The sequence below is a fragment of the Triturus cristatus genome, chromosome 9 (genome assembly GCF_964204655.1).
Source record: "Triturus cristatus chromosome 9, aTriCri1.1, whole genome shotgun sequence".
Taxonomy (NCBI): domain Eukaryota; kingdom Metazoa; phylum Chordata; class Amphibia; order Caudata; family Salamandridae; genus Triturus; species Triturus cristatus.
In genome coordinates this window covers 134,398,839-134,420,726 of record NC_140592.1, presented here as the reverse complement: position 1 = coordinate 134,420,726, position 21,888 = coordinate 134,398,839, and the positions used below count along the sequence as shown (strand labels likewise).

Sequence of the window (21,888 nt, the reverse complement as noted above, 5' to 3'; positions counted from 1 at the left end):
GACACCAGCTTGAAGGAGTTTTTTGATTTCATGCTCTAAAGGCTCCATCATTAAATGTGGCACTCTCCTCACTTTTGAGACAGAAGGTTGAGCTCCGTGCTTCAGAATAATCTTGTGTTCAAAACTCTTCAACAAACCCAAATTGTCACTGAAAACTGTAGGGAATTCTGCACAAATGTCATCAGCAGACTGACAGGTAGACAGTAATAACACTTTCTCAGGCGAGTTGGGATTCAGAGTGATACCCATATCTCTCTGATGTCTCCACCCCAACAAGTTATATCCCCTTCTGGCCACATACACTTTACTAACAGTTTCTCTGTCCTTAAATTGAATTTTCATCACTCCGTACCCTAGAACGTCAATTTTTTTGCCCCCATAACCCACTGGATTAATGTCAGGTGGGGAAAGCTCTAAATTCTCCTTGTCAAACAATTTCTCCCAATTCTTATCTCCAACCATCGTATATGGAGACCCAGAGTCAGCTAAAACCGGCAACTTTTTCCCTCCAACCATGATGTCACAGACCGGCATCTCCAAGGCATCACCATCCACTACACCATTTTCTTCTTTAACACTTAACATAACATTTCCTTGTTCTTCCACACAATGTACCACTTGAGTTTTAACACAACGACACATGCGAGCATAGTGTCCCTTTTTGCCACAGTTTTTACACAATGCAAATCTTGCAAAACAACTTTGACTATTCGATAGATGTCCTTCACTACCACACCTAAAGCATTTGAAACCATTTGGGAAACGGCATGTGTTTTGGTACTCACTATTGCCAAATTTCTTACGTGTCTCTGCACTGTTTTGTCTCTTGACATCACCAACCTTATCGCAAGCACTATTTTCTTCATTTTTTTTGTTGTCATCATTTTTTTTATTTCATTGACAGCTACTTCTTACTTAGGCACTGCGTCGCTCCTAACATCCTTCATCTCACGCACCCACATATTCGTGTTTTCTAGGCTTTCTACAATAGCTAATGTCTCTTTGAGATCAGGATTTTTAGCTAAAAGTTTTTGCTGGACTTTTACATCATTAGTACATCTCACAATCTGATCCCAATTTAAATAATCTGTGAGTTGCTCAAAATTACATGTACGAGCTAAAGTTTTTAAAGTTGCCACATAGTTTCCAATTTTCTCCAATTTACCTTGCACCCTCATAAAGAATTTATGTCGTTCTAAGACAACATTTATTCTAGCCCCAAAATGCTTCTCTAACATCATTAATGACATATCATAAACATTCTTAGGTTCACCTTCACCTCGCCCCAAAACAATCTCATCTAGGCTTTCATAGACATGTCTACCCTCAATTCCCAGATTGTGTAAAAGAATTGCTTGTTTCCTAAGCGCAGAGAATTTCTCCCCACCAATGGCCAACAAATATGAGTCAAATAACAGCTTCCACCTACTCCAAGGAAGAGTAGGGTCACCTTTATCTGAAAGGAACTGTGGAGGTTGGGACATGTTAGAGGATGACATAATGAGTATGTGCAAAAAGGTGAATTGTCCACCACAAATAAGTTGTAAAATCTGCATACCAGCAATCAATGGTACATTAAAAGGTTAGAAATTACAGATCCACAAAGGTGTGCGTATCACCGCACATCTCCAAGGTGTGCACTCAACAAACAAACTAAATGTGTGCCTCACTACGTTACTCCTCTCTTTGCAGTGTTTCTTCTCTCCTTACTGCGCTTCACTGCACTCCTTCGTGCTCGTTGTATGAGCAAAATTGTAAATCGGTGTGCGCGTCACCACGCATGTGCAGAAGAGTAGTGGAGCACACATCTGTAGAAGCAAAACTCAGGGTGTGTGCATCACCGTGTCACCGCGCATGGAAACAACATGCCCCGGAAGCTCCGTAGCAGTGAAATGCTTCAAGAGGTCGTGTCGCACCTCCACACGTCAGAGAACACTCCGAGAGAGCTGAGGTGAGAGAGTTGGATTACGTCGTGTCTCACCTCCGCACGTCACAGAAGCCACTAAACAGCACGCACGCTCCCCAGGACAGCACGGATCCGGTGATCCAGGAGGCATTTGAATAATGCAGGTAACGGTTACTAATGAAAAATCCGATTTTGTATATTCTCCTTTCGTATATTCCCGTTTCAAAGAACGAATTTCAAACTTACAGTTTCCTTACGAATTTGTTTTTCCTTGTAAACCAAATGTTCCTTCAACGCTGTAACTCCGTCAGCTCTGGAATTCAAATCCGTGGGTTTCTTAAGAGAACTGGTGGTCAATACTTGAATACCTGTTACCCAATCGTCGCCAATGTTAAGATCTGTTATTAATGGGTTCTTCACAACGTTGGTAGTTCAAGTAGTCTTTATTAGATGAAGGGTGTAATGATTTATTCTTCTTTCTTTTTCAACGTATCAACCAGAGCTCTCCAGATACGGTCATGCATTACAGTAAGTTGCCAATATTTTGGCTTTGACCTGACTCCTAAAAAGCTGCAGAATTTCAGAAAAGCTTCCATACGATGTTCATTAATGCCTTCTGCTTTGAGCTGAGTTGCTGATAGCATACCCCAACCCAAGTGGGCATCCCTTGTTTATTGCATCATTAGTGTGCCATTTACAAAAGGGTGCTTTCGATGCCCATTGTAGGAGACCTCTATCACTTTAGTAAAATTAATAGAAAGAAGCAAAATAAAAAAAAAGAACATTAATAAAGTGGAAAGACATAAATACATAAAAAATGGGACTAAATAATGAAAAAATAATGGAATTCAAGAAGACTACTGAAATCAGGTGCGGCCTACTGTGTGCAAGGTGCAATTCTGGAAGCCGCAGTCAGCCTTTCATACATCAGAGGTCTATGAGCTTTATAACATGACACTGGGAAATAGTACCACCTATTAACTGCTACCTAGAAACTTGATAGCATAATTTTCAATCGTTCGTGACTGAGGAAGGTAATTTAAATATTTTTTGAGTATTTTGAGTGAGAAATATTATCTGTCAAATATGATCATATTCTCAAAGCCAGGAGCAGCCTTCATTGTTTACCTGTAACAATCCACATTGAATTCAAATGTCTGTGAATAGCGCACAAAAATATGCAAGTGGTAAAATACAAATATGACTGAAAAAGGATACAAATTAAATTTTATATCCTTCATCGAAGTATGGAAGAGTTAAAGTCTGTCAGAGGCAGCTTTACCTGTCTTGCAAGAGCTAACCATTTTAACAACCAATAGCTGCCAATCTGTCCCTCTCTGCCATTAGTTGCAGTGAGGGTCACTCACTCACTAGGCAACCAAATTCCATCACCCGTTCAGCTATTGGTAAATTGTGAATGTCAATACTGGTGTGTGGAGCTTTTCTTCTTATATGCGAACATTTCATTGTAGTTGTATGAGCCTGAGTGGGACAAGAGTGTCTCCAGGCACGGCCACATCTCCATTCCCACACAAAAACAGGCCTTTCATGTAGCTGCTTTTGGAGGTTTAGGAGGTGAGGCTGGAGGCACCACCATGTCTCTATAGACAGGGAACTATGGAGGGCCCAGCACCACTAGTGCTGTCAGGCAGAGAGTGTAGAAATTGTCATCCAGGCTCTGCTGTACATTGCCAACCAGGATGAGCCTTTCTCACAAGCTTCACAGCTACAAGTGACAAGCTGCCATAGATGCCAACATGGCTCAAGCACAGGCACCTCCAGATTCCACCCCAGTGACCCACTCCCTAGTCTGTGTATCTGACAAAGTTGGAAACAAAGGGGGGTGGGTGCTTTCTGGCCACTACTCTATGCGCTATTGAGAAGATGTCTAGCCAAATGTCTGGGTAAATCGAGGTTCTCTGTCTTTCAAAGCTGGCAAAATAAACTCAGCTTCTTATACTTCAGAAAAGTAATGTGAAGCCTCCATGCTGTGTTCTCGGTTCCTTAGCCTCACTCCACCCACTGGGTATCTAATGCATCTGAACATATACCCAGAGAGTTGCTGTTTGCTCCTGGTGCCAGTGTTCCTACAATAGTGTAGATATTGAGCCTTATGTATGGTAGGTTTTTACCCATTCTGTGTCTAAGGAAAAATACGTTGATACGTAAGATCTGTATCTAAACTCAAAGTGGAGAACATTTTTGTTATTGCTGCTATAAAATTATAGGTGCAGTGGCTTGTTTTGAAATAGCGATCTGAACCACACTGAATTTGACAACATACACTACGCTACGCTACGCTACAAATGTGAAATTATTACCATTGCACAGCAGCAGGGCACACCTTACTCAAAGCATGCTTCATACAAAAGGGCACATTACAAATAGGAGAAAAAAGTGAAAACAGGGTTGGTGGTGGTGACCACAGGACGATCCGAAATTAAGATCCGTTTAAGGGAATATTATACCCCCGCCCTACGACACAACACATGCCTGGTTCTGATAGCAAGAAGAGAGAAAGAGCCCACAATCCGCAAATGCAGATTTATTCTACCAGCTCCTGCTCAATAATAAAATGAATCAAAAACACAAAAAATATTAAATAAGAAACAAACCATGCCACATTCAATAGATCTTCCTTTTTTGTAACTCCATGTGTTTATTCTTTGTTTGAAGAGTGTGTAAGTGTGCACATTTTTGATTGTGTGTGACTAGGTGGGTGGATGTCTGAGTAGATGATTGAAGGAATGAGTCAATCGGTGAATGAGTACATGGACGATGAACAGGTGACTGACTGTATGGCGTGATGCACACTCATCCATAATTCCATCCATTCATCAATCCATCCTCTCAGCCACACACTCTTAAAAGCAACTGTGCTTCAATTTTTAAAACATTTTTTTTTCAAAGACCTTTATTAAAAGTTGTGCACATCAGGTTACAAGGTAATCAAGCAGTACTTCCGCAAATAACAAGAGAAAGTAGAGAGGCCACGTCAGTTATCAATCACAGAAAGGCAGTTGTAGAATAACGGCACACCATTAATTGTAAGGAGGAGTGGCAGGGCATGGAGCAAGGGGGGGTACAGAGGGGCATCGAATGGTGTGGGGTGCCAGCAGGGGGGTCGTGAGGAAAACGGCAGCGAGCGGGGAGAGGAGCGTGGAGTTCTACGGACCAGCATTGGCGGCCGCCGTGGGCAGAGTGCCGGCAGGGAGAGGGGGAGAGGTCGCAGAGGGAGAGGCAGTCCGAGAAAGGAGAAATGAAACAAGAGGTCCCCAGATATCATGCGGCTGGCCCATAGCTGGCGTTAGTTCCCAAAATTCTGACAGAAGCGTCTGACAACGCAAAGCATCCTCAAGCCAGGCACCAACATTAGGTGCGGGCCTCCGGCACCAATGTATAGCAACTCTGCGATGCACGAGAACAAGCAGCATAGCCGTGAGCCGACGGGAGGCATCTGGGCAATGCATTTAACCAAGCTGAGTAGTCAGGTCAATGGATCTGGCGAGACAGGCAAGGAGGTAATCTCAGTAATATCAGTACACACGTCGCGCCAATATGCAGAAACTGATGGGCACAGCCAGACAAGATGAGAGAAGCCCGCCGCTGTCGACGAGCACCGGAGACATCTATCACTGGAGGTGAGGCCTATTCTGTACAGCTGAGCGCGGGAGCGGTACAGCCTGTGCAAGTACTTAAAATGAATGAGGCCTAGGTGGTAATTAGGAGATAGGTGTCTGGTCTGCTTACAACAATACAGCCAGTCCTCCTGAGAAAGATCGATGCCAAGGTCCTCGCTCCAGGCAATGCGGGTGCGATCAGCGGAGAGCGAGGACACCGCTAGTGTGGTGGCATAGAGTCTCGAGACCAGTTTGCGAGGGTAAGCAGATGTATATACCAAGTCAAGGACTGAATTTCTTCACATTTCAGTGAGGGGATATATTGGAATATACGGAAGTGGGAAAGCACATGTCACCCAGCTTCCTACGCTTTTCTAAATAGCACAGGAAAGGAAAGGTCACAAAAAGTAAGGATTGGAAGGCCTAGAATATGTATTTTGGGAAACCTTCTTTTTGAATGCAGCATTTGGAGCCACAGCCTGCCAGCACACGAGTGACTTATTAACCCCAGAAATCTTGGCACAAGGGCAAGTGCAAAGTAGTGTGGCATGTGTGAATCCCTCTTAGTTTCCTTGCCCAGAATGCCTTGTAAATGTGAATTTGTGGTTACAAATTCTGAATTTCCTCAAGTTTCTGTTAGGGAAAGAGCATTCCAAAAATGCCACAAAAAAACACACAGATTTTGTGAAAAGTGCCTCCAAACTTTAAAAAAAATTAAAACAATGTTGTTTTATGTTTTTTCCCTTAGGACCAGGAGGTGGCCGGAAAGTACCTGGTAAGTCACTTTAGGTTCACAGCAGTAATTCACATTGATTTGTTATTGGCCCTGAAGAGGTTTTTGGTTACTTTTAAGTTAAACATTTATTCACAGATTTTCAAGTGTGGTTAGCCCAAAACCTGGAGTGCGCTTCAGGAGGATTTGATTAAACGAGCTGAGTATTTCCATTACTGGCAGGTCCTTTCAGAATAGTCTTTTACAAGCATTTGTGCACAGCATTGTGTCAAGGTTTGCGCACAGATCAAATTTTGTGCAATTGGGATTAGATGGTGAAAAGGGCTGTGTGACTATTTTTTTGTATGGCATTCACCTACATTGCAACTTTTTTCCGTGCGCAGTTTCTTCCAAATAGAACCAGGAGGAAATTAGGAGCACATAATCCCAGGATTTAGCGAAAATTTTGGAGTAACTATGATGTATGGTAATTTTAAAATGGTTCAAATAGAGGTGCATATTCATGAACCATTCTGCGTCGCTCCTGCAACATGCAATGTGGTGCAAGAGCAACACAAATGTAAAATGAGATTTATGAAGCTACGCAAGGCCACCTTGTGTGGCACTGCGTGGCTTCATCAATCTGGAGTAATGTAATGCAGCACAAATCGCTACGTTGCATTACTCTGTGCCTGGGAGGCATTTCCATGGATGTTGCCCAGGTGTTCCCACAGAACATCCATTGATTTTAACGCATTCCCAGATTTACAAGAACTTGGGATGTGCTAAAAAAGATATTCCTCCCCAGGAGATGCATAACAACGAGAAATATCTTTATTTCTCCTCATTTTGTCCTCTTTCTATGTGTGCTCACACAAAGAAGAAAAGGCCTCTCATGATTGTTTTTGTGCAGGAAGTCGCCTCTTCCTGCAAAAAAACATCTAGCCTACAATGCAGAAACCCTTGCATTATGGTACAGAAGTACCTGCATTAGATCTAGGCTGTGAAAATGGTGCCAGCACAAGGGAAAAGGACAGGAATGCGCCGTATTGGATAAATACGGCACATTCCTTCCCTTTTCTTGTGAAGCAGGGCAGTGCAGCAAGGAGCCTTGCTTTACTGTGCCTCAAAAATATATCACAGAGTTTGCATCCGATTTTTCCCGTATTACGTCCCTTAAGAAGCTGTTGCTATTTAGTGTAAAAAAAGTGACATAATTCATGTTTAACTTGTTACTGGTAGCGTTTTGTACCCAAGACCTAAAAATAATCGATCTGTTTATCTAGAAAAGGAGTCAGAAAACTGCATCTGTGGGTTCCAAGTATTTAATGATGGAAATGTCAGATTTATTGGAATCTGCAAAAGATTTCCAGGTATACACCTTGAAACCTGGAACAATCGCAGTTTTCAGATGTACTCCTGGAAATCTTTTATGATTTATTTTTTATGCTCCAAATGATCTTCAGATGACTCTCCATCGACACTAGGAAAACCATCACCCAAGTACTAGTTAGCAGCTGACTTAACTACGGCAATGCACCCTATGCAGGAATCTCCACCCATCACCTGAAGAGTCGCTAAACCATCCAGAACTCAGTGGCCAGACTCATCCTCAACCTCCCCAAAAGGGCCCACATCACCTTCCACCTCAGGAGTCTCCACTGGCTGCCATCGAGAAAACATGCCAATTCAAGATGCTGACACATGCCTACAATGCCCTCCACGACCAAGGGCCAGCATACATCAACCACTGCCTGAACTACTACCAACCCTCCAGACACCTGCGCTCTCCCACCCTCCTTCTCCTACCAAGTCTTGGAACAACCTTCCTCCACCTCCAAACAGCATGCTCTCTCACAGAATTCAGAAAGGTACTCAAGACATGGCTCTTGGACTGATGGCAGCAGGTTTCCAGCACCTGGAAACCCTCTCAGCTGATTAGCCTCACTCTACAAATCCCGATTGATTGAGTGATTCCCATGTAAACATTTTTTCTCCAATGAGAATTTTTTTTTTTAGAAGGAAAAACCTTTTTCCCTTACACAACCACTTTCTGGGGCTAGGAGATATGTTTTACTTTCTAATTCACATCCTCATGAATACCCCAAAATAATAACGTTTTTGGCCAATGGCTATCCCACACTCCTGGTCAAAGATTTGCTCAGGCGAAAAAATGTTTGTGAATAAATAATCCGACTTTTGATGATAATAAACGTTATTTCTGCCTATAAGTCACATGCCCAACTAGTTGTGGGAATTGGGCCCATAGGATCCCAGCTTTCTGTACACAATGAACAAAACTGAGATGTGGGTCTAGTGCCTCTTGTTTTTTCTGATCTGTAGAGGGTCTTTACATGCTATTGGTGCCATGATAGTAAACATGGAACTTTGCACATATAAACATCCAAGTGCCATCACGACTTCTCGAGAGGTTGTTCATTTAATGTTATTTTTACAGGTTTGTTTGTGCAAACCAGGCCCAAGTAAGGCATCTATACATGAGAGTATAATTATAATTGAAGCACAGGATGTCAAAATACACATAAAGAATGGAAATATGGGTCTTGTCATGGCTAAGCATGACATCACAGATATTATATACCCACTCTGAAATGTAGGAGTTGCGAAGGAAGAAGGGCTGGAGAGCTTTAGGAAAAGTTCCTCAGGAATAGGAGAGTCTTTAACTCTCTCTCTTAAAGATGGGGAATGAGGCAGTCTGAAGTAGGCAGTTCAGATTGTATGGGCACAACATGAGAAGGACTGGGACAAATATTTTTGATTCCTGAAGTTGTGCTTGTTGTAGTTTGTATGCTTCAAACTCGGACGATTTAATTAGACAATTGTTAAGATCTGTTATTAATGGGTTCTTCACAACGTTGGTAGTTCAAGTTGTCTTTATTAGATGAAGGGTAAAGACCACCAGTCCGGACGCAGGTCAGACCACAACTGACTCTGGCAGACTCTATGTTCCAAAATGGAGTATCCACATTACTAGGTAACTTACAAAGGACTCTATTTAAAGTGGTAGTATTCAACCACAACACATCTCCCTCACATGAAAGGAAATAAAATACAATAATAAAAACAGTAAAACATACACAAGCACTGAGTGAATAAAACAGGTATCCATATTACATACCAGCTAACATCAAAAGAATTCACATGAATACTTAAAAACAAAGAAAATTCAGCCTATTAACGTGTCCTATCAACGTGAGTACTACATCATGAGATAATCACGATGCCAAACAGGAGGAAACCTTGCCCTTCTGGAAGTGTGTCCCCCAGAACAAATTTCCCCACATTCATTATCAGGTTGGGCAACAGAACTAGAAGCTTGGTCACTTGGTACGCAAGGATGCCTAAAAGCAGTCTTTCATAATCTGGCTCTATCTCCATTCCACTTGACCAACCTGGACATAGTCCAAACTTTCCCTGTATTAAGACGTACAACATTCTTCCTCACTTCCACAATCAAAAATGGACCCATAAACCTGGAAAGACCCTTTTTTATCAACCCTGGTCTTCTAACCAGGACTCTATCTCCAACATACCATTTTTTCTCACAAACTCTATTTTTCCCATCAAATCTAACTTTATACCTCCCTTGATGAATTCATCTTCTACACTGTGTTGGCACACACTAACACTCCTCTTCAACCAAGCTGGATTCAACTTATCATGAGGTTTTCTCCCTCTCAAGATTGAAAAAGGTGACAACAAGGTTACATTATTTGGAGTATTACGATGAGCCCAAAATGTCTCCCTGAGCAAGGATTTTATAGAAGATTGGGTATGCAAAGCTCTCTGAACACAATTCTTCACAATTTTGTTCATGCTTTCTGCTAGACCATTAGCTTGTGGTAGGTACAATGCAGTTTTAAAATTATTGATGGACAAATCATTAAGAAAAAGACCCATCTCTTGAGAAACAAATTGTACCCCATTATCAGTAATGAGACACTTGGGAATTCCTTCCCTAGAAAATTCTTCTGTAAGAAACTCAATCACAGTCCGAGTATTGACCATGGGCACACATTTGGTTACAACCCATTTGGAAGTATAATCTACCAACAATAGTACATAACGCTCATCTTGTCGTAAAAGATCAAAAGGTCCAGCAATATCTAAACCCAACTTAACCCAAGGCTCAGTGGGAATATCCACAGGAGAAAGAGGAGCTACGTAAGTTTTCCTGCTTTTATCATTATTGGAGCACTCCCAACAATCCTTAACAACTTCCTCCACCTGATAATCCATACCAGGCCACCAATACCATTCACGAACACTAGCCTTGGTCAGATTTCTTCCCAAATGTCCTTCGTGTGCCAAGTTAATTAATTTACTCCAAAGACTACGAGGGGGATCACTCTCTCACCTCTGTGTAATTCCTCATTAATTATTTCTCCAATTTACCTTGCACCCTCGTAAAGAATTTATGTTGTTCTAAGACAACATTTATTCTAGCCCCAAAATGCTTCTTTAACATCATTACTGACATATCATAAACATTCTCAGGTTCACCTTCACCTCGCCCCAAAACAATCTCATCTAGGCTTTAATAGACATGTCTACCCTCAATTCCCAGATTGTGTGCCAAGTTAATTAATTTTCTCCAAAGACTACGAGGGGGTATCACTCTCTCACCTCTGAGTAATTTCTCATCAATTATACACAACTCATCTTTCACGTGCAAGAAAGATCTGTAAGTGTCTGGCACCTCTTGATCTGAAGGCCAACCCTTGACAATCCAATCTTTAAGTACATCCCATTCCTTATCTTCTCGACAAGCTTGATCCCATTCATCTGCATAACCAGCAGACTCACAGACCCATGCTACCAAAGAATCTTCAACTCCATCTCCAACAACATCTAATGGCATCCTAGACAAACAATCAGCTGGTAAATTTTTGGAACCCTGAACATATTCAACTCTAAAGTTAAACTCCGTTAATCCCTCCATCCATCTTTTGATGCGAGGAGATGTTTCAGCCTCTCTACAAGAAAATATCTGACAAAGCGGTTGATGATCTGTTTTAACCAGTATGGGTATACCCCATAAGAAAAACTTAAAATGACGGATGGCCCAATATACTGCCAAAGCCTCACGCTCTACAACAGAATATCTCTCCTCAGCACCTCTCAAGGAACGTGAAGCAAATGCTATAATTTTCGTTTCTCCATCCACAACTTGAAACAATACCGCTCCTAGATCCCTCATACTTGCATCTGTAGTTAATATTGTCTTTTTACAAGCATCAAAATGTCCAAGTGTAGGCATTTTGCCAATAATCTTCTTAATGCTGTTACAAGAAATTGCACACTCTTGCGACCATTCAAACCTAGCATTTTTTTTTAACAATGATCTCAACGGCAGAGACAAGCTAGCAAAATTCGGAACAAATTTAGAGCGAAATTCAGCAAGCCCCAAAAAGGATCGAACTTGATCCTTATCTGAATGTACAGGTGCTTTAATTACCCTATCAGCTAGATCTAACTTTGGACTAATTCCTTCACCTGAAATCGTATGCCCCAGATAATTCACAGAGGTTACACAAAATTTAAATTTTTCTTTCTTGATTACAAGTCCTGAACTTTGCAAACGAGAAAGAACCTCCCGCAAATGTTTATAATGTTCATTCTTATCACACCCATAAATTAACATGTAATCTTGAAATACCAAAACTTTCTGTAATCCTTCCAGAACTTTACACATGACTCTCTGAAAGCAAGCAGCTGCCGAGGCCAAACCAAAAGGCATGCGGATAAATCTGTAAGCTCCCATGGGTGTGACAAACGAAGTCAGATGTTTTGACTCCGGATCGAGCTTCACTTGGTGGTATGCTGACGATAAATCCATCACACTGAAAAATTTTGCATCTTTTATTAGTGCCAGAGTCTCTGAAATATTTGGTAGGGGTTGTCTGTCCACCCAGATGTGTTTATTAAGTTCCCTCAAGTCCACACACATCCTGACGCTCTTGCCACCATCTTTGGGCACTAAAACGACTGGGGCCAACCATTCCAAGCTCTCTATCTCCTCGATGACACCAGCTTGAAGGAGTTTTTTGATTTCATGCTCTAAAGGCTCCATCATTAAATGTGGCACTCTTCTCACTTTTGAGACAGAAGGTTGAGCTCCGTGCTTCAGAATAATCTTGTGTTCAAAACTCTTCAACAAACCCAAATTGTCACTGAAAACTGTAGGGAATTCTGCACAAATGTAATCAGCAGACTGACAGGTAGACAGTAATAACACTTTTTCAGGCGAGTTGGGATTCAGAGTGATACCCATATCTCTCTGATGTCTCCACCCCAACAAGTTATATCCCCTTCTGGCCACATACACTTTACCAACAGTTTCTCTGTCCTTAAATTGAATTTTCATCACTCCGTACCCTAGAACGTCAATCTTTTTGCCCCCATAACCCACTGGATTAATGTCAGGTGGGGAAAGCTCTAAATTCTCCTTGTCAAACAATTTCTCCCAATTCTTATCTCCAACCATCGTATATGGAGACCCAGAGTCAGCTAAAACCGGCAACTTTTTCCCTCCAACCATGATGTCACAGACCGGCATCTCCAAGGCATCACCATCCACTACACCATTTTCTTCTTTAACACTTAACATAACATTTCCTTGTTCTTCTACACAATGTACCACTTGAGTTTTAACACAACGACACATGCGAGCATAGTGTCCCTTTTTGCCACAGTTTTTACACAATGCAAATCTTGCAAAACAACTTTGACTATTCGATAGATGTCCTTCACTACCACACCTAAACCATTTGAAACCATTTGGGAACCGGCATGTATTTTGGTACTCACTATTGCCAAATTTCTTACGTGTCTCTGCACTGTTTTGTCTCTTGACATCACCAACCTTATCGCAAGCACTATTTTCTTCATTTTTTTTGTTGTCATCATTTTTTTTATTTCATTGACAGCTACTTCTTACTTAGGCACTGCGTCACTCTTAACATCCTTCATCTCACGCACCCACATATTCGGGTTTTCTAGGCTTTGTACAATAGCTAATGTCTTTTTGAGATCAGGATTTTCAGCTAAAAGTTTTTGCTGGACTTTTACATCATTAGTACATCTCACAATCTGATCCCTTATTAAAGAATCTGTGAGTTGCTCAAAATTACATGTACGAGCTAAAGTTTTTAAAGTTGCCACATAGTTTCCAATTTTCTCCAATTCACCTTGCACCCTCGTAAAGAATTTATGTCGTTCTAAGACAACATTTATTCTAGCCCCAAAATGCTTCTCTAACATCATTAATGACATATCATAAACATTCTTAGGTTCACCTTCACCTCGCCCCAAAACAATCTCATCTAGGCTTTCATAGACATGTCTACCCTCAATTCCTAGATTGTGTAAAAGAATTGCTTGTTTCCTAAGTGCAGAGAATTTCTCCCCACCAATGGCCAACAAATATGAGTCAAATAACATCTTCCACCTACTCCAAGGAAGAGTAGGGTCACCTTTATCTGAAAGGAACTGTGGAGCTTGGGACATGTTAGAGGATGACATAATGAGTATGTGCAAAAAGGTAAATTATCCACCACAAATAAGTTGTAAAATCTGCATACCAGCAATCAATGGTACATTAAAAGGTTAGAAATTACAGATCCACAAAGGTGTGCATATCACCGCACATCTCCAAGGTGTGCACTCAACAAACAAACTAAATGTGTGCCTCACTACGTTACTCTTTGCAGTATTTCTTCTCTCCTTACTTCGCTTCACTGCACTCCTTCATGCTCGTTGAATGAGCAAAATTGTAAATCGGTGTGCGCATCACCACGCATGTGCAGAAGAGTAGTGGAGCACACAGCTGTAGAAGCAAAACTCAGTGTGTGCGCGTCACCGCGCATGGAAACAACATGCCCCGGAAGCTCCGTAACAGTGAAATACTTCAAGAGGTCGTGTCGCACCTCCACACGTCAGAGAACACTCCAAGAGAGCTGAGGTCACAGAAGCCACTGAACAGCACGCACGCTCCCCAGGACAGCACGGATCCGGTGATCACGAGAGGCATTTGAATAATGCAGGTAACGGTTACTAATGAAAAATCCGATTTTGTATATTCTCCTTTCGTATATTCCCGTTTCAAAGAACGAATTTAAAACTTACAGTTTCCTTACGAATTTGTTTTTCCTTGTAAACCAAATGTTCCTTCAACGCTGTAACTCCGTCAGCTCTGGAATTCAAATCCGTGGGTTTCTTAAGAGAACTGGTGGTCAATACTTGAATACCTGTTACCCAATTGTCGCCAATGTTAAGATCTGTTATTAATGGATTCTTCACAACGTTGGTAGTTCAAGTAGTCTTTATTAGATGAAGGGTGTAATGATTTATTTTTCTTTCTTTTTCAACGTATCAACCCAAGCTCTCCAGATACGGTCATGCATTACAGTAAGTTGCCAATATTTTGGCTTTGACCTGACTCCTAAAAAGCTGCGGAATTTCAGAAAAGCTTCCATACGATGTTCATTAATGCCTTCTGCTTTGAGCTGAGTTGCTGATAGCATACCCCAACCCAAGTGGGCATCCCTTGTTTATTGCATCATTAGTGTGCCATTTACAAAAGGGTGCTTTCGATGCCCATTGTAGGAGACCTCTATCACTTTAGTAAAATTAATAGAAAGAAGCAAAATAAAAAAAAAGAACATTAATAAAGTGGAAAGACATAAATACATAAAAAATGGGACTAAATAATGAAAAAATAATGGAATTCAAGAAGACTACTGAAATCAGGTGCGGCCTACTGTGTGCAAGGTGCAATTCTGGAAGCCGCAGTCAGCCTTTCATACATCAGAGGTCTATGAGCTTTATAACATGACACTGGGAAATAGTACCACCTATTAACTGCTACCTAGAAACTTGATAGCATCATTTTCAATCGTTCGTGACTGAGGAAGGTAATTTAAATAATTTTTGAGTATTTTGAGTGAGAAATATTATCTGTCAAATATGATCATATTCTCAAAGCCAGGAGCAGCCTTCATTGTTTACCTGTAACAATCCACATTGAATTCAAATGTCTGTGAATAGCGCACAAAAATATGCAAGTGGTAAAATACAAATATGACTGAAAAAGGATACAAATTAAATTTTATATCCTTCATCAAAGTGTGGAAGAGTTAAAGTCTGTCAGAGGCAGCTTTACCTGTCTTGCAAGAGCTAACCATTTTAACAACCAATAGCTGCCAATCTGTCCCTCTCTGCCATTAGTTGCAGTGAGGGTCACTCACTCACTAGGCAACCAAATTCCATCATCCATTCAGCTATTGGTAAATTGTGAATGTCAATACTGGTGTGTGGAGCTTTTCTTCTTATATGTGAACATTTCATTGTAGTTGTATGAGCCTGAGTGGGACAAGAGTGTCTCCAGGCACGGCCACATCTCCATTCCCACACGAAAACAGGCCTTTCATGTAGCTGCTTTTGGAGGTTTAGGAGGTGAGGCTGGAGGCACCACCATGTCCCTATAGACAGGGAACTATGGAGGGCCCAGCACCACTAGTGCTGTCAGGCAGAGAGTGTAGAAATTGTCATCCAGGCTCTGCTGTACATTGCCAACCAGGATGAGCCTTTCTCACAAGCTTCACAGCTACAAGTGACAAGCTGCCATAGATGCCAACATGGCTCAAGCACAGGCACCTCCAGATTCCACCCCGGTGACCCACTCCCTAGTCTGTGTATCTGACAAAGTTGGAAACAAAAGGGGTGGGTGCTTTCTGGCCACTACTCTATGTGCTATTGAGAAGATGTCTAGCCAAATGTCTGGGTAAATCGAGGTTCTCTGTCTTTCAAAGCTGGCAAAATAAACTCAGCTTCTTATACTTCAGAAAAGTAATGTGAAGCCTCCATGCTGTGTTCTCGGTTCCTTAGCCTCACTCCACCCACTGGGTATCTAATGCATCTGAACATATACCCAGAGAGTTGCTGATTGCTCCTGGTGCCAGTGTTCCTACAATGGTGTAGATATTGAGCCTTATGTATGGTAGGTTTTTACCCATTCTGTGTCTAAGGAAAAATACGTTGATACGTAAGATCTGTATCTAAACTCAAAATGGAGAACATTTTTGTTATTGCTGCTATAAAATTATAGGTGCAGTGGCTTGTTTTGAAATAGCGATCTGAACCACACTGAATTTGACAACATACACTACGCTACGCTACAAATGTGAAATTATTACCATTGCACAGCAGCAGGGCACACCTTACTCAAAGCATGCTTCATACAAAAGGGCACATTACAAATAGGAGAAAAAAGTGAAAACAGGGTTGGTGGTGGTGACCACAGGACGATCCGAAATTAAGATCCGTATAAGTGAATATTATACCCCCGCCCTACGACACAACACATGCCTGGTTCTGATAACAAGAAGCGAGAAAGAGCCCACAATCCGCAAATGCAGATTTATTCTACCAGCTCCTGCTCAATAATAAAATGAATCAAAAACACAAAAAATATTAAATAAGAAACAAACCATGCCACATTCAATAGATCTTCCTTTTTTGTAACTCCATGTGTTTATTCTTTGTTTGAAGAGTGTGTAAGTGTGCACATTTTTGATTGTGTGTGACTAGGTGGGTGGATGTCTGAGTAGATGGTTGAAGGAATGAGTCAATCGGTGAATGAGTACATGGACGATGAACAGGTGACTGACTGTATGGCGTGATGCACACTCATCCATAATTCCATCCATTCATCAATCCATCCTCTCAGCCACACACTCTTAAAAGCAACTGTGCTTCAATTTTTTTTAATTTTTTTTTTCAAAGACCTTTATTAAAAGTTGTGCACATCAGGTTACAAGGTAATCAAGCAGTACTTCCGCAAATAACAAGAGAAAGTAGATAGGCCACGTCAGTTATCAATCACAGAAAGGCAGTTGTAGAATAACGGCACACCATTAATTGTAAGGAGGAGTGGCAGGGCATGGAGCAAGGGGGGTAGAGAGGGGCATCGAATGGTGTGGGGTGCCAGCAGGGGGGGCGTGAGGAAAACGGCAGCGAGCGGGGAGAGGAGGGTGGAGTTCTACGGACCAGCATTGGCGGCCGCCGTGGGCAGAGTGCCGGCAGGGAGAGGGGGAGAGGTCGCAGAGGGAGAGGCAGTCCGAGAAAGGAGAAATGAAACAAGAGGTCCCCAGATATCATGCGGCTGGCCCATAGCTGGCGTTAGTTCCCAAAATTCTGACAGAAGCGTCTGACAACGCAAAGCATCCTCGAGCCAGGCACCAACATTAGGTGCGGGCCTCCGGCACCAATGTATAGCAACTCTGCGACGCACGAGAACAAGCAGCATAGCCGTGAGCCAACGAGAGGCATCTGGGCAATGCATTTAACCAAGCTGAGTAGTCAGGTCAATGGATCTGGCGAGACAGGCAAGGAGGAAATCTCAGTAATATCAGTACACAAGTCGCGCCAATATGCAGAAACTGATGGGCACAGCCAGACAAGATGAGAGAAGCCCGCCGCTGTGGACGAGCACCGGAGACATCTTTCACTGGAGGTGAGGCCCATTCTGTACAGCTGAGCGGAGGAGCGGTACAGCCTGTGCAAGTACTTAAAATGAATGAGGCGTAGGTGGTAATTAGGAGATAGGTGTCTGGTCTGCTTACAACAATACAGTCAGTCCTCCTGAGAAAGATCGATGCCAAGGTCCTCGCTCCAGGCAATGCGGGTGCGATCAGCAGAGAGCGAGGACACCGCTAGTGTGGTGGCATAGAGTCTCGAGACCAGTTTGTGAGGGTAAGCAGATGTATATACCAAGTCAAGGACTGAATTTCTTCACATTTCGGTGAGGGGATATATTGGAATATACGGAAGTGGGAAAGCACATGCCACCCAGCTTCCTACGCTTTTCTAAATAGCACAGGAAAGGAAAGGTCACAAAAATTAAGGATTGGAAGGCCTAGAATATGTATTTTGGGAAACCTTCTTTTTGAATGCAGCATTTGGAGCCACAGCCAGCCAGCACAGGAGTGACTTATTAACCCCAGAAATCTTGGCACAAGGGCAAGTGCAAAGTAGTGTGGCATGTGTGAATCCCTCTTAGTTTCCTTGCCCAGAATGCCTTGTAAATGTGAATTTGTGGTTACAAATTCTGAATTTCCTCAAGTTTCTGTTAGGGAAAGAGCATTCCAAAAATGCCACAAAAAACACACACATTTTGTGAAAAGTGCCTCCAAACTTTAAAAAAAATTAAAACAAGTTGTTTTATGTTTTTTCCCTTAGGACCAGGACGTGGCCGGAAAGTAACTGGTAAGTCACTTTAGGTTCACAGCAGTAATTCACATTGATTTGTTATTGGCCCTGACGAGGTTTTTGGTTACTTTTAAGTTAAACATTTATTCGCAGATTTTCAGGTGTGGTTAGCCCAAAACCTGGAGTGCGCTTCAGGAGGATTTGATTAAATGAGTTGAGTATTTCCAGTACTGGCAGGTCCTTTCAGAATAGTCTTTTACAAGCATTTGTGCACAGCATTGTGTCAATGTTTGCGCACAGATCAAATTTTGTGCAATTGGGATTAGATGGTGAAAAGGGCTGTGTGACTATTTTTTTGCATGGCATTCACCTACATTGCAACTTTTTTCTGTGCAGTTTCTTCCAAATAGAACCAGGAGGAAATTAGGAGCACATAATCCCAGGATTTAGCGAAAAGTTTGGAGTAACTATGATGTATGGTAATTTTAAAATGGTTCAAATAGAGGTGCATATTCATGAACCATTCTGCGTCGCTCCTGCAACATGCACTGTGGTGCAAGAGCAACACAAATGTAAAATGAGATTTATGAAGCTACGCAAGGCCACCTTGTGTGGCACTGCGTGGCTTCATCAATCTGGAGTAATGTAATGCAGCACAAATCGCTACGTTGCATTACTCTGTGCCTGGGAGGCATTTCCATGGATGTTGCCCAGGTGTTCCCACAGAACATCCATTGATTTTAACGCATTCCCAGATTTACAAGAACTTGGGATGTGCTAAAAAAGATATTCCTCCCCAGGAGATGCATGACAACGAGAAATATCTTTATTTCTCCTCATTTTGTCCTCTTTCTATGTGTGCTCACAGAAAGAAGAAAAGGCCTCTCATGATTGTTTTTGTGCAGGAAGTCGCCCCTTCCTGCAAAAAAACATCTAGCCTACAATGCAGAAACCCTTGCATTATGGTACAGAAGTACCTGCATTAGAGCTAGGCTGTGAAAATGGTGCCAGCACAAGGGAAAAGGACAGGAATGCGCCGTATTGGATAAATACGGCACATTCCTTCCCTTTTCTTGTGAAGCAGGGCAGCGCAGCAAGGAGCCTTGCTGTACTGTGCCTCAAAAATATATCACAGAGTTTGCATCCGATTTTTCCCGTATTACGTCCCTTAAGAAGCTGTTGCTATTTAGTGTAAAAAAAGTGACATAATTCATATTTAACTGGTTAATGGTAGCGTTTTGTACCCAAGACCTAAATATAATCGATCTGTTTATCTAGAAAAGGAGTCAGAAAACTGCATCTGTGGGTTCCAAGTATTTAATGATGGAAATGTCAGATTTATTGGAATCTGCAAAAGATTTCCAGGTATACACCTTGAAACCTGGAACAATCGCAGTTTTAAGATGTACTCCTGGAAATCTTTTATGATTTATTTTTTATGCTCCAAATGATCTTCAGATGACTCTCCATCGACACTTGGAAAACCATCACCCAAGTACTAGTTAGCAGCTGACTTAACTACGGCAATGCACCCTATGCAGGAATCTCCACCCATCACCTGAAGAGTCACTAAACCATCCAGAACTCAGTGGCCAGACTCATCCTCAACCTCCCCAAAAGGGCCCACATCACCTTCCACCTCAGGAGTCTCCACTGGCTGCCATCGAGAAAACATGCCAATTCAAGATGCTGACACATGCCTACAATGCCCTCCACGACCAAGGTCCAGCATACATCAACCACTGCCTGAACTACTACCAACCCTCCAGACACCTGCGCTCTCCCACCCTCCTTCTCCTACCAAGTCTTGAAACAACCTTCCTCCACCTCCAAACAGCATGCTCTCTCACAGAATTCAGAAAGGTACTCAAGACATGGCTCTTGGACTGATGGCAGCAGGTTTCCAGCACCTGGAAACCCTCTCAGCTGATTAGCCTCACTCTACAAATCCCGATTGATTGAGTGATTCCCATGTAAACATTTTTTCTCCAATGCCAATTTTTTTTTTTAGAAGTAAAAACCTTTTTCCCTTACACAACCACTTTCTGGGGCTAGGAGATGTGTTTTACTTTCTAATTCACATCCTCATGAATACCCCAAAATAATAACGTTTTTGGCCAATGGCTATCCCACACTCCTGGTCAAAGATTTGCTCTGGCGAAAAAATGTTTGTGAATAAATAATCCGAGTTTTGATGATAATAAACGTTATTTCTGCCTATAAGTCACATGCCCAACTAGTTGTGGGAATTGGGCCCATAGGATCCCAGCTTTCTGTACACAATGAACAAAACTGAGATGTGGGTCTAGTGTCTCTTGTTGTTTCTGATCTATAGAGGGTCTTTGCATGCTATTGGTGCCATGATAGTAAACATGGAACTTTGCACATATAAACATCCAAGTGCCATCACGACTTCTCGAGAGGTTGTTCATTTAATGTTATTTTTACAGGTTTGTTTGTGCAAACCAGGCCCAAGTAAGGCATCTATACATGAGAGTATAATTATAATTGAAGCACAGGATGTTAAAATACATATAAAGAATGGAAATATGGGTCTTGTCATGGCTAAGCATGACATCACAGATATTATATACCCACTCTGAAATGTAGGAGTTGCGAAGGAAGAAGGGCTGGAGAGCTTTAGGAAAAGTTCCTCAGGAATAGGAGAGTCTTTAACTCTCTCTCTTAAAGATGGGGAATGAGGGAGTCTGAAGTAGGTAGTTCAGATTGTATGGGCACAACATGAGAAGGACTGGGACAAATATTTTTGATTCCTGAAGTTGTGCTTGTAGTAGTTTGTATCCTTCAAACTCGGACGATTTAATTAGACAATTGTGAAAATCTGTTATTAATGGGTTCTTCACAACGTTGGTAGTTCAAGTAGTCTTTATTAAATGAAGGGTAAAGACCACCAGTCCGTACGCAGGTCAGACCACAACTGACTCTGGCAGACTCTATGTTCCAAAATCGAGTATCCACATTACTAGGTAACCTACAAAGGATTCTATTTAAAGTGGTAGTATTCAACCACAACACATCTCCCTCACATGAAAGGAAATAAAATACAATAATAAAAACAGTAAAACATACACAAGCACTGAATGAATAAAACAGGTATCCATATTACATACCAGCTAACATCAAAAGAATTCACATGAATACTTAAAAACAAAGAAAATTCAGCCTATCAACGTGTCCTATCAACGTGAGCACTACATCATGAGATAATCACGATGCCAAACAGGAGGAAACCTTGCCCTTCTAGAAGTGTGTCCCCCAGAACAAATTTCCCCACATTCATTATCAGGTTGGGCAACAGAACTAGAAGCTTGGTCACTTGGTACGCAAGGATGCCTAAAAGCAGTCTTTCAAAATCTGGCTCTATCTCCATTCCACTTGACCAACCTGGACATAGTCCA

At 41.9% G+C, this 21,888-nt stretch overlaps 1 protein-coding gene across 1 annotated transcript in view; it reads left to right on the top strand.

Annotated features, from left to right (window-relative positions):
- LOC146797518 (inter-alpha-trypsin inhibitor heavy chain H4-like) overlaps window positions 1–21,888 on the top strand; it is a 548,934-nt gene that overhangs the window by 263,577 nt on the left and 263,469 nt on the right. Inside the window, exons 18-19 of the mRNA XM_085627617.1 lie at window positions 6,275–6,301; window positions 18,500–18,526. Of these exons, the coding sequence (XP_085483743.1) occupies window positions 6,275–6,301; window positions 18,500–18,526 (54 nt within the window). The remainder of the gene's footprint in view (window positions 1–6,274; window positions 6,302–18,499; window positions 18,527–21,888) is intronic.